General features: G+C 35.0%; 2 protein-coding genes across 2 annotated transcripts; both read right to left on the bottom strand.

Annotated features, from left to right (window-relative positions):
- Positions 1-8,953: 8,953 nt before the first annotated feature.
- Positions 8,954-9,750, bottom strand: LOC136984683 (uncharacterized). The gene is made up of 3 exons (XM_067281759.1): positions 9,499-9,750; positions 9,295-9,433; positions 8,954-9,220 (listed from the first exon to the last, which is right to left on the bottom strand). Exons 1-3 carry the CDS (start codon positions 9,546-9,548, stop codon positions 9,008-9,010), a joined length of 402 nt encoding a protein of 133 aa, XP_067137860.1. The 5' UTR covers positions 9,549-9,750; the 3' UTR covers positions 8,954-9,007.
- A 937-nt stretch (positions 9,751-10,687) lies between these two features.
- On the bottom strand, positions 10,688-12,010 carry LOC136984643 (chitin deacetylase 8-like). The gene is made up of 2 exons (XM_067281710.1): positions 11,635-12,010; positions 10,688-11,564 (listed from the first exon to the last, which is right to left on the bottom strand). Exons 1-2 carry the CDS (start codon positions 11,991-11,993, stop codon positions 10,751-10,753), a joined length of 1,173 nt encoding a protein of 390 aa, XP_067137811.1. The 5' UTR covers positions 11,994-12,010; the 3' UTR covers positions 10,688-10,750.
- Between the last annotated feature and the right edge of the window lie 1,123 nt (positions 12,011-13,133).

Here is a 13,133-nt window from a genome sequence, read left to right as displayed (position 1 = left end):
ATCCCTAAACCAATACAGGTCTCTCAGTCGTCGATCACAGTCCAGAAAGAACTGATTCTCATTTAAACACATATAGCTATATGACAATCCTATATTATTTAATAATCCTTTAGTGATAGCAAGCCATGGCTTCAAAAAAGAATTACCATCCATCTTTGAAAGTCTTGTATATGTCAATTTTCGATAATCGTCTTCCGGTAGGTCAACTAGTTTCCTCCAAAATCTAAACAGTTTTATCACCAATCCAATTGCAAGGGGAGGTCTTCCCAATTCCATTCTCAATGCAGACCCCGAGACAGATCTGTTAATATGAAACACCCGCTTAAAGTAGAATAATTGTATCGGTTCAAACTTGTCCACTAAAAGACCGCCCCAAACCGGGAAAGCATAAAACATACTTGGTCCAATCAAAGAATCAAATAGTTTAAAGTAGTTATTTAATGACGACGCTTTGATTTTAATAAGTAACGAGACGAGATTGGAGATCCTAGATCTTGCAGCAGGTAACACCTTGTTTAAATGATAGGAGAATGTACCGTGTGAAGAGAAATAAATACCCAGATATTTAAAGTTAGACGCAATTTCAAATCTATGGTTTTCTAAACTAAAACTATCTGTTTTTTTAAGTTTTCCACCTCTACGAAAGATCATAAGCTTTGTCTTTTCCAAATTAATTGCCAATCGATTATCTTCACAGTATTTCCAAGTAAGATTAAGTCTTTCTCTAAGCGAAGAAGCCGAATTAGCCAAGAGAAGGATATCATCAGCATAAAGAAGACAGTTAATTTCAACATGAGAAGATAAAGGTATCATAGAACTTTTACCTCTCAGAAGCCCAGGGAGATCGTTCAAAAACAAAACAAAAAGGATAGGACTCAGTGGTTCTCCTTGAGGTAGCCCTCTATTGGACTCAACATAATCAGTGCTTAATGAAAAAGTTTCTATAAAATATCTAGTATTGGAGAAGAGACTCTTAAGTAAGTTGACAAAAAACGAAGAAAGACCAATGCTTCTAAGCTTATACCATAACAAATCATGATCAACTGTGTCGAAAGCTTTCTTGAGGTCAATAAATGCGGTATATAATTTCCCTCGTTTCCTCGATAGTGATATTTGAATAAGACCGGTCAAAATAAACAAATTATATTCGACACCTCTATTTTTAACAAATGCTCCTTGAACAGGTGTAACAATATTAAATTCGTTCATCCAAATCCGGAGCCGATTTGCAACAATAGTTGAAAAGACCTTTCTAAATACATTAATTAAAGCGATTGGTCTATAATTAGTTGGCGTCTGCCTACATCCCTTCTTATATATCATTCTCAAAGCAATTTGTTTCCAAGATAGTGGAAAGGAGCGCCTAGACCAAAAGGAATTAAACATATCTAATATATCCATTAGTATTTCTGTAGAAAGGCATTTTATCATTTCATTCCTTATATTGTCAGGACCTGGGGCCTTAGATGATCTTAGTTTTCTGATTACAACTTCTAATTCGCTCAGGGTAATAAAGTCATCCAAAAGAGGTACAGTATTATTAAGACTTACATCGATATAAATTACTGTATCTGGTCCAGCGAAATACTCTTGCAAATAGTTTAACCAATCCGAGGGAGATATAGCATTTTCACACGGTTTCTTAATTCGAAACTTATTGACTAGTGACCAAAAATCTCTAGTATTTTTTGTCTTCAATAATAGTGAATTTATTTTAGCCAAAAAGATCTTTTTCTTCGCCTTACATAGCGACTTGTAGCTTTTATTTAATTTACAATATTCGTCCAAGAGGTTTCTACTTTTGTTTCTTCGAAACATTCGTAGTATTCGGTTCTTAGATTTCTTTAAACGTAGACACTGTGGATCAAACCATTGCTTCTCAAATGATAACAAGGAAATGTTCTTCTTGACCATCCCACATCGTAAAGCCGAAGTCAACAAAATGTTTAATAGTTCATCATAGTAACTCTGCGCATCCAGCGAAAAAGTTGTCTTAATCGAGGTATACAGCGAGCTAACCAAAGATAAATAGTCATCCGATCTATCTTGTTTCCATACGTAACGAATTTTTGGGAGTTTCAGAGTCCGTACGCTATCCGTCGTAAATTCAAATGAAATTGAGATTGGAAAGTGATCAGAATTGAAAATATCAAGAACTCTAAAATCCAATAATCTATCTAGTAAATAAACATTTACTGTTATTAGATCTATAACAGATAGACCAACTGTTGAAAGAAAAGTGAATTTAGCCGGATTGTCTGAGGCACATCGACCATTTAAAATATATAATCCGTGCGACTTAATCAGTTGTAAAAAACTTTTTCCTCTTTGGTTCAATGTTAAGTCATTAGATCTTCGGGAATTTAGAACATTAATATTACTCCCAGCATAAAAATTATCTAGTTCCTCGCCTATTCTGGCATTCGTGTCACCTAAAATAACTATATCGTCGTCAGGGAAATTCATCAACAAGTCTTCCATTTTTTTTAACAGAAAATCATAAAGATCTATTGTCATATAAACAAGAACAATAATCAAGCTTTGACTAAGTGAACAAAAAAATCTTCCATAATTTAATTTAATCACCATAAGATTATCGGAGTTAAACAACATTTCTGAGGAGCCCAATTTCTGGGAAACTGCAAGAATAAGACCACCATAAGGACGACCGGGACCAATTGGTGTTTTAGCAAGTTGTTCATAGAGAAACAAATCTGGGATCAGCATATAGAGAACCGGTTTGAAATACTTAGTTAACCATGTCTCAGTTAAAGCAACTAAATCATAATTTTGCAATAAATATATGAACTCTTGGTCATTCACTGATAAGTCCAGCGTTCCTTGGCAATTCCAAGACAATATCCTCATTTCCAAAGTTTTATTTGTCTCGTTAGCAGTTGTTCCACTTAACCTTTTTGGCTGGGTTTGTCTAAAAAAGTATCGATCTTCTGTAGTTCATTCGTATCCAAATTAAAAGTAAATCTGTCACCATCGACAGTCAGGCAGTCGGCTTTCAGAAATACTTTTTTTTTCAAAGATTTTGCTTCCGCAAAAAGAGGCAACAGTTTTCTACGCCTTAATCTTAATCTGTATGACAAATCGTCAGAGACTCTAATGCGCAAGAATGACAGCGACGCCTGAATTTTCTTTAAATTTTTAAAGATAACTCTTTTTTCATCTTGACTACAGAGTTTAAACAAAAAAGTCGAGTTCCCGATATTCGATAACTATTAACTAAAGGAATAGACACCCCGCTCTGTCTTTTAAATAATTCAATAAAGCGATTAGCATTATTAACTATTTCCTCGTCATCGCCACTCAAACCAGAAACAATGATATTATCCTTCTTCGAATCGTTATGAACCGAGTCTATATAATAATTTTGAAGAGAAAGTTTATCCATACATACAGTTTTGAAGGACGAAAGTTCAGCAATTTCTCCTTCCAGGCGAGACAGACGTTCGTCGTATTCCTTATGTAAATTAGACAGCCAGTCAAATTTCGACGACAATTCCTCCAGTTTCGATAGAATAGTATCAAAACGTTCCTCGAAGAGACTCAGAATCTTATGAGGTAGTTGAGAAGGAATATCCTGCGATACAAAATAGTCCTCCAATCGAGATGATTTCAACGTTGGTTCGCTTGGAGATCGACGGCGTTTACCGGCGGAAGACGAAGCTTTATTGCGAGGTGAAGAAGGTGGTGTACGAGACATTGGGCCTGGGTTAAGTTCGACTCCTCCAATAACAAGCAAAAAGAACAAAATTAAAAAAAAAGTATCACAGTAGAAAAAGACATATTCTATAAAGTCAATTAATGGCAGACAATAAATTGTAGTTCCTTTATATAATAATATATTTGAATAATTGAACTGAATAAAATCTCAAAATCAAGAATTATAAAATTGTTTTTAATGACTATTTATGGTTTGCTGAAATATTTGTTATTATAAAATACATATATAAAAACACTATACTTTCTTTACATTCACAGGATACGAACAATATTACGCGTAAGCCATAAATATTTTTTATGTCCATTGACAGAATATAAATTGAAGTTATGTTAATTACGGTTTCAGCTTATTTAGCTCATAAGGATAAATCGTTATTTTTTTAAGTATTATTTTATAGTTTACATTGTTTAATTTGAGTTATGTGAGTGCCTCTTCCAGAATGTCTAACGGTCAAAGAAAACTGTCTGGTTATCAGTACAAAAAAGAAGGCTGGAAAAGAAAGCCGAAAAGCAAAAACAAGCTGGCGCGTTAAAATATTATATCCAGAGTTGTACCAAAACAAAGGACGACTCTGAGAATCCAACATCGAGTCCGGTTATAAAAGAAAATACAAAATCGTCAGAGGATGATGTCGACAAACAAATGGACCAAGTTTCTAAATCAATTGGAACTGACGATACTCTGACTCTATCGTCACCAGATGAAAGCATTGAAAAAATTGACACCAACGTGACACCCTCAAAAAGCGTTCTACAAACTTTGAGTACAGATCCAGCATTGTGGCCAAGAATTTTAGGAGACGCCGAAAGACGTCTTTTAGTAAGACAAGGTCCATCTAAAACATTGCCTAATTACAAATTTCCTTCCAATGACACTGGTCGACATTTTAGCGTAATTTATTATACACGAATTATACACGTTTATTAAAATTTAAATAAAATGATTTGATTTTTATTGAAAATAAAAAATATGTACCTTTATTTAAATATATATATTCTTAAGGAGCAGCAATTTGTCTTTTTGTCCGGGCGACGTAACCGCTAGAGTAAGCACTGCCGCGTGCCATCTTACTACCGGAACCCATTAACGTCCACCCCTTTTCAACGGAAATAGAATTTATAAAAAATCCCTATCCGTATAAGTTTCACCATTGTTTTCAAACATCCCTTACATCGATAGCCAGAAACTTTCACGAAAAAGATGATGTGAACTGTAGTGTGTACTAGTATATGTAGTGTACCAGAGCCCCTTTAGCCGCCATTCGAAATCATCGAATGGCGTTTCCACTTTCCAGGACGAGGACCTAGGGGTTGGATTTTGGAAAGCGGTGTTGGTGTTATGTGACGGTGTTGTTTACAGCTGTGATGCCTGATATGTAAAAAAATGGATGCGGTGAAAAAATTAAATAATGATTCAGTTTTGAATGTTATCGTGTAGGGTGTTTGTATGGAAGTGTTGTAATAAATGTGAAGAAAACATAAAATATTCAATTTATGACATTAACGCTAACAGATGCATTAAATAATACATACTTACCTGATGTTGAGAATGCTGTGATCAAGATGGTCATTACTCTAATGCACGGTCTGGTGATTGCAGTTGAACTCACAGAGACGGAACATGAAATCTGTGATATATTTACTGCTGTGAATCAACTACTTTCTACTAATTAATCTAATATCAATGACAGATGTGACCAAATATGTCACGGACTTGTCCGCGGGTCCCACGCCAGCTACAATTAAGGCGTGCTCCCGGGCCCAAGAATATCCTTACGAAGTACAGCAACGAAAATTCGACACTAATAAGAAATGAATCGTGTATTTGTGCGAATGTGTCACGGACTTGTCCCCGGGTCCCACGCCAGATACAATTAAGGCGTGCTCCCGGGCCCAAGAATATCCTTACGAAGTACAGCAACGAAAATTCGACACTAATAAGAAATGAATCGTGTATTTGTGCGAATGTGTCACGGACTCGTCCCCGGGTCCCACTCCAGATACAATTAAGGCGTGCTCCCGGGCCCAAGAATATCCTTACGAAGTACAGCAACGAAAATTCGACACTAATAAGAAATGAATCGTGTATTTGTGCGAATGTGTCACGGACTTGTCCCCGGGTCCCACGCCAGATACAATTAAGGCGTGCTCCCGGGCCCAAGAATATCCTTACGAAGTACAGCAACGAAAATTCGACACTAATAAGAAATGAATCGTGTATTTGTGCGAATGTGTCACGGACTTGTCCCCGGGTCCCACGCCAGATACAATTAAGGCGTGCTCCCGGGCCCAAGAATATCCTTACGAAGTACAGCAACGAAAATTCGACACTAATAAGAAATGAATCGTGTATTTGTGCGAATGTGTCACGGACTTGTCCCCGGGTCCCACGCCAGATACAATTAAGGCGTGCTCCCGGGCCCAAGAATATCCTTACGAAGTACAGCAACGAAAATTCGACACTAATAAGAAATGAATCGTGTATTTGTGCGAATGTGTCACGGACTTGTCCCCGGGTCCCACGCCAGATACAATTAAGGCGTGCTCCCGGGCCCAAGAATATCCTTACGAAGTACAGCAACGAAAATTCGACACTAATAAGAAATGAATCGTGTATTTGTGCGAATGTGTCACGGACTTGTCCCCGGGTCCCACGCCAGATACAATTAAGGCGTGCTCCCGGGCCCAAGAATATCCTTACGAAGTACAGCAACGAAAATTCGACACTAATAAGAAATGAATCGTGTATTTGTGCGAATGTGTCACGGACTTGTCCCCGGGTCCCACGCCAGATACAATTAAGGCGTGCTCCGGGCCCAAGAATATACTCACGAGTACAGCAACAAAAATTCCAGAGTAATAAGAAATGAATCGTGTGATTGTACCGATGAGTGTTGGACTTGTTACCGGATCCCACGCCAGATAAGTACAATTAAGGCGTGCTCCCGGAGAGGAGTATTTTTCCAAGTGTATCAACAACAATTCTTATGTATTAAGTAATGCTAAATAATATACAGTACAGTATTGTGAAATAATATTAATGTTTTTATGTTCTAATTAACAAATGTTTATACTTACTGTCTCGTACTATTTTATACCGATATCGATACATTACCATTCTTGTAGCTATACCAATTTTTATAATATATATCTTTTCATTCCAAGTTTACATCTTCTTTACTGCATGTTGTTTTCGATTTCTTGTATTCTCATATCTTCTGTTCCAATATTTCAATATATGGCAGATCGCAGATGTTCTTGTCGAACTAAAAAAACTGTAATTATCTGTTACGTAAAATGCGAAGTGTGATTGACGAATTTTAATTTTTAAATCAATTATAATTACGATGGTGGAAGTCACGCTGGAGAATTAATGTTTCAAAGTAGACATAAATGCGCAGCTCTTACAATACCGAAATTATCTTCATTGTTGTCCACAAGTATTGTTTAATAATAAAAGTCGAAACAATTGTTGGAATGATTGTTTAATTCTTAAAATTTTCTGTCAAACATTTCGAGATATACGAATATCATTATTTTGTTTTAAAATCATTTTAATTATGTAAGTTATATATAATTATAATGTAAATTATTTGGAATCTCCTGGTATTAGTTACAGTATATGGTAATTTGTAAAATTCTTTTAAATTTTTTCGTAAAGTATCTAAACAGCTGAACTAACTTGAATATCTTACAAAATAAATATAATAAAGTTTATTATTATTATAATTCAGTGATAAACTGACTTTACAATATCACTCAAGACGCGATTGTGTGTTCATTCTAATAATTATAATATTTCAAAAAATCGTATACAAAAGTATCTAAGTGAACTTGGGCAATATCTGAGGTTGTATATACTAGTACCTGCCAAATTCAAGTTGATGACAGGCACAAAATTTATCAATTCGAGTTTACAAAACAATGATTGTATTTCCTGTTGTGTTAATAGGGTAATGAAATGTTTGGCACATATATCTGACATTCGTAATTACTTTTTAAGTAATTACATCCAAAGTGTTATGACAACACTCGTCACGTTCATACGTAATTATTTGGTTGCTAAAAATAAGAATGTCTCTTCAATTGATATAAGAAAAGTACACAATAAAGTTGTTCAATCAATTCAACAAAATACAGGAGAAGTTTTATGTTTACTCCGATTTACTAAGCTGTAAAATCTAATTGTAATTGAATGTCGTTCGAACGTCGAGTTACGAAAGCGATTTCCACTTCAAGGGGTGTGAAATGTATACGGAATTGTTACATTTATAATGTAAAGCGACCATCAAGAATCGATAGAGGAATTTGTCTGCTTGGTAATTATCGAGTAGGTGTAACTTTTCGAATATTTTTTCTTTTATTATTAACTGATTTATTAAAAGTTACACTTTAGCCACCACAAAGCTGTTAAAACGGTTACGACAACAGCGTTTGTTTGGTGAAAGTTCAAAGGTTATGTTACGAAGACGATTTGTCGACTACTTTAAAGTGTGGGAATATATTCGATTTTCTCGCATTTATGACGTCGTTTATGATCTTAAGTTTCTTTTACGTTACATTTAGAGCAGTGGCGTAGCGTGGGTATCAGCCGTTCGGGGCGGAGGAAAATTTCGCCGCCCCTTATTTACGTATTATTATTATTTATTGTAAAATTTTGCCGCCCCTACTACGCTACGCCACTGATTTAGGGATAAATTTAATAGATGTCCTATTTGAAGGTTGTGGGGATTGGAAAAATGTCCGTTAAGTAGAGGTGTCCGCTCTTCGGGTGTGTCCGTTAATGGAGGTTTCGCTTTAATATAATTAGCAATATTTTCTTAAACTTAAAAACTTAATACAATAAAAATCGATTAGCTTTCATTAAAACAGAATTGCGGATTATCGGTGATAAACCCCGGATAGATTTTTATTTAATTTTTGGGTTTTTTACAAGTATATTACCTCATAGAATACAGTAATGCGTGAATACAAAAAGATGGTCGAGGGTGTAAGGTAACACATCTCAATCACTTTTATGATTATAATTTGTGGAAATTTCTACTCGATGCCAGGGCGTGCCAATTCTACCAATTCCTACGCATCCCGAATTGGGTGATAAACAGCATTATAGAAAATTTATATCGGTCATAAAACGTTGATCTACTGTGTAAATTGTAAATAATAATATAAATCAATTTGACTTTAAACCTTTTATTAATATTCAATCCTCCGTCTACGTACATTACTATCGAATACTCGTAAGTAAATCTTAAACTATTAATTATCCAAATTAGCAGTCGTGTTTTTGTTTGTTGGTGCAACAAATCAATTCCTTTCCTTTGATTCCTGTGTCTATGTAGTTACTTTGGCATACTTGAGCATAGACGGTCAGCATAGCATTGGAGACGTCGTTTACTTTAACACAAACGAAAGCGCCAAGAGTCATGCCTCCCAACTGGGGTGGTCTTGCATTTAAATCTCCTTCGTTGGTGGCAGCCGAAAACTTAGAGGAGAAAAAAATATATTATAAAACTTTTATAATAAAGCTTATTTGAAATTATATGAAATTATAATTACTCTGGTAGCGCATTTTTCTTTGCATGCGATTTCTGACGCTTCATCGCATCCTAAGGTATTTGGATAGGACATAGTAAGAATAGTGGTGTTATGGGAACCATCTAAAACCGTGCCATAACATTTGCATTCATTTTCTGATCTGAAAATTAAGTTAGAAAGTAAGAAAACGTATATATTTATATACATAAAAAATCAAACACGTACCTGACTGCGATCACTAAACAGAAGATTGCTATAACTTGAAAACAGTTCATGCTTTCGGATTTACTTCTTGCTCTTGTCCTTCTCGAATACTCTCTTGGAAATTTGCTGCAGTCTTATATACTACAAAAGATTATGAAATTCATCTGTGACTAAGCAAAATCTTGACAGATTTAGATTGTTTTTACAACTTTACTTTAGACGAAGTTGAAATCATTTCCTTTTATCTTAAGATAAGCTAAAAGCTCGTCTAAAAGTTGTTTACTAGACCAGTCTTGTTTGTAACACTCCTCTAATTATTTGTTTCGTGTACTTTACTTACTTAATACCACAGAAAAATAGATTGTTTTCCTTAATATTTTGACAATATTAAAATAAACTCTTCTGTGTAATCGTGAATTAATATTTTGTAGTGAAGTCGAACAGATGTAGGATTATACTGTATTTTCTCGTGCAATTTTTCGATTTATCTAAGAGAAGACATATCTAAATGAATTTTCCTAAATTTCACATCTTTATCAAGTCATATATAAACTATATATATAAATTGATAAGAATAAATCTTATATATACAGTAGACCCCCCTATAACACGGTAGATACGTTCCGTGTTACATCAACCCGTGTTACAGGGGGGTCTACTGTACAACCTTATAATACTGAGATATGAGTAATTAAGATAATGTGTTTTCACAATCTGAAGAATGAATTATTAAGAAACATAAATTAATATAATTCTTATTCTTTAAAGTTTATAAAGTTTATTATTTTGTATATTCTATATTGCAACCTCTCCTTTTGCCCGCTGCTCACCCTTTTTGGATTATGAGCGTGAGGGCATTTACGCGATTATTTTAAATATTTCTGTATATTTTATTATTTTTTATGTTATAATATAATATATTTTATTATATTAATTAAATGACATAATCGATTTGCATTTGTATCTCCAATAATCTTAAGAATGGCGCCTTTATATTATAAATTATAACCGCAAGACCGTTGTTTATATTTAATAAATGTAAATAATTTTATTTACATTTGAACTTTCGGTTAGATCAATTTTGCTCGTCAATATAATTAATTAAATAAAAGTTTATTGATGTAATTATTTGTTTCCAAGCCTTGCCCCTTTTCTGCGAACACCCGTGGTGAATTGTACGAAATTAAATGCAAAAGACAATATAAATATATAAAATTAAAGACATATTTAATAAAACATTAGAAATAACGAACAGTTTTTGATGGCATTTAGCTTAAGGGTTCATTTTTTTTCCGGTAGGATTACCTACCCACGGATAGGAAGGGGGACATTGAACACAGGACTTCATTATTCTTTCTGCTCCGGTGTCTGTCATTCTATAACTACAGCTGTGAACGGGGCATTTGCCGGGCATTTTAAAACACGTTTGGTTGTACTCAGTTGTATTTTTGGGAGCGCGTAAATAATCAATTACGTCCCGAACAGTGACAAAGTAAACATCATCCATTTGCAGTAGTTCGTCGACGAAGTTTAGAAAACCCTCTTTCCTGTTTTTATTTTGCAACCAACCCTCTCTTAGAAAAATGGGGAAAGGTGCTCTGCTCTCGGAATAGTAGTGCCTGTCGAAGTTCTTCTTTAAGAAACGAACAGTGTCCTCTACCGTAGTTGGATGTGGAGTACATCCGTCTACCATGGCGCAAGGTTGTTCGAATACATTCCCCGTTACTTTATCTACTTGAGGAAGTCCAAACCAATTGACTACCGGCACCATCCATATGCCCGGATGCAATTTTCTGGGACACGGTTCGATTTGGCATTCTTGCTGCAGACCCCGGTCCAGCGTGTAAGGCCATAAAGGAGGATCGGCTCTACGCAAGGTAGGAGTGGAAGAATCGTACAAAAATCTTTCATTTGACAACATATCGAAGTAAGTATCGCCTCCCGTTTGCAAGAAAGGAGCCCGTACACCACTAATCTTAGTACTTGGTATGAGACCGAATTTCGAGATAATGGTTTTCATACCCGAAATTTCATCTTTCCATTGCGTATAGTTCATATTTTTCCATTTGTCTACGATCGGCGAATGGCTAATAATGGAAATACGAGTCAGATCAAAGAAAGGAAGTGTTCATTATAATAAGATCTATAAAAACTCACCTTATAGAATGCACGGCAATTTCGTTTCCTCTGCTAAACAAACGATTCAGAAGGGTATAATCGGTATATTCGTGAGAAACGAAGAAAGTAGCGGTGATAGGGCATCCACTTTTTTTATTTTTTCTACCACTTCTCAATATCAGCTCTCTATAGAAGATAAAGTTGTTAAAATTTACAGCGGAATCGAAGGTTAGCATTACGAATTGAGGGACGTCTTTGGCTTCCATTCCAGAAGGGGGAGATTGTTTACCACACAAACACATGGGCAATTTACATCGATCTTCATCACAGTAATCGTCCCATTGTGAAGCGACTAGACAAAAATTTAGAGTCAATGCAACGAGAATGTTCAGCATCATTTTGATTGTATTTTCCGGTCGCTCTGTACCGAATATTTATATTAAGCTGCGGGATGTATTTCTTGGAAACGGGTGAATTCACCCCTTTAATTTATCTAAATCCTTTTTATGACGGATGGTAAATAATTTCTTAGCTGTTATGATAAGTATTGATAAGAAAACTATTGCCAACAGCGACATTCAGAATTTGCATCGCTAGTGTCATTTAACAATATTTCACGTATTATCTTTCAAAAATTGAAACACACCCAACCCCTTATCTTATATCCTGGTCGTGTGATGTACACAGAAGGAAAATATGACGCAAAAACTGTCTTAATAATCACGATTTTCGGGCGACAATGACAACTTTCTGACGAAGTCAAGATTAAAATTAAAGGAATTATTTAATATATTTGTTTACTTAAAAACCGATTACATTAAAATAAATATCGCTTCATAATTACATAACCAAAATAACTTGCAAATATTAAATTTAATAAGTTTGAATATACTTGTCATGTCATTTTTACTTTCCTGGCTGTTATATATTATAATAGAGGGAAATTATGGTGATCGACCATAACATGGCACTCCAGGATTTTTACATTTTTGGACTCGGATGGCCTCGATGCGTCGAGAAATGAGGGTTTTCTATGTATGGATGTTAGTGTCTGCGTGTGAAAGGGGGGCACGATTTTGTTTACCTTATTTGAAGCTTAATAACTCCTCTGCCTTTTGACGAAAATTTCTGAAATTTTCCATTGAGGTTTGCGTATTAGGGAGAAATATTTGTAGAAATTTTCAGGAAAATCGTACTATTGTTTCGAGAAATGTGGCCCCTAATATCTCACGAATCAATCCAAAGATTTAAAGGTAATGGTTTCAATTATTACAGATGAAAGCAAATAAAGAATGCCGGAAAAGTCTAGCAACAACGGCACCAGCTCTTTTCGTTAGGATGTTAAAGACCAATAGAATGAAGGTCTACATTCGGCGTTTTTAACAGAATCCTCTTTTAGCGGCTCGTTGTACGGTTAGTTATTTAAATTTGTGGCTTTCGTGACATTTAATAAACGTTTCTTTTATTATTTAGTCTCAGATGAAGCATTTATTAGATAAATCTTAGAAATTTTTTTTAAAAATTGAGGTCCTTGTTAA

Source organism: Centruroides vittatus, unplaced genomic scaffold (assembly GCF_030686945.1).
Source record: "Centruroides vittatus isolate TY-2023 unplaced genomic scaffold, ASM3068694v2 contig_926, whole genome shotgun sequence".
Taxonomy (NCBI): Eukaryota; Metazoa; Arthropoda; class Arachnida; order Scorpiones; family Buthidae; genus Centruroides; species Centruroides vittatus.
This window is presented reverse-complemented; position numbering and strand designations above follow the sequence as displayed.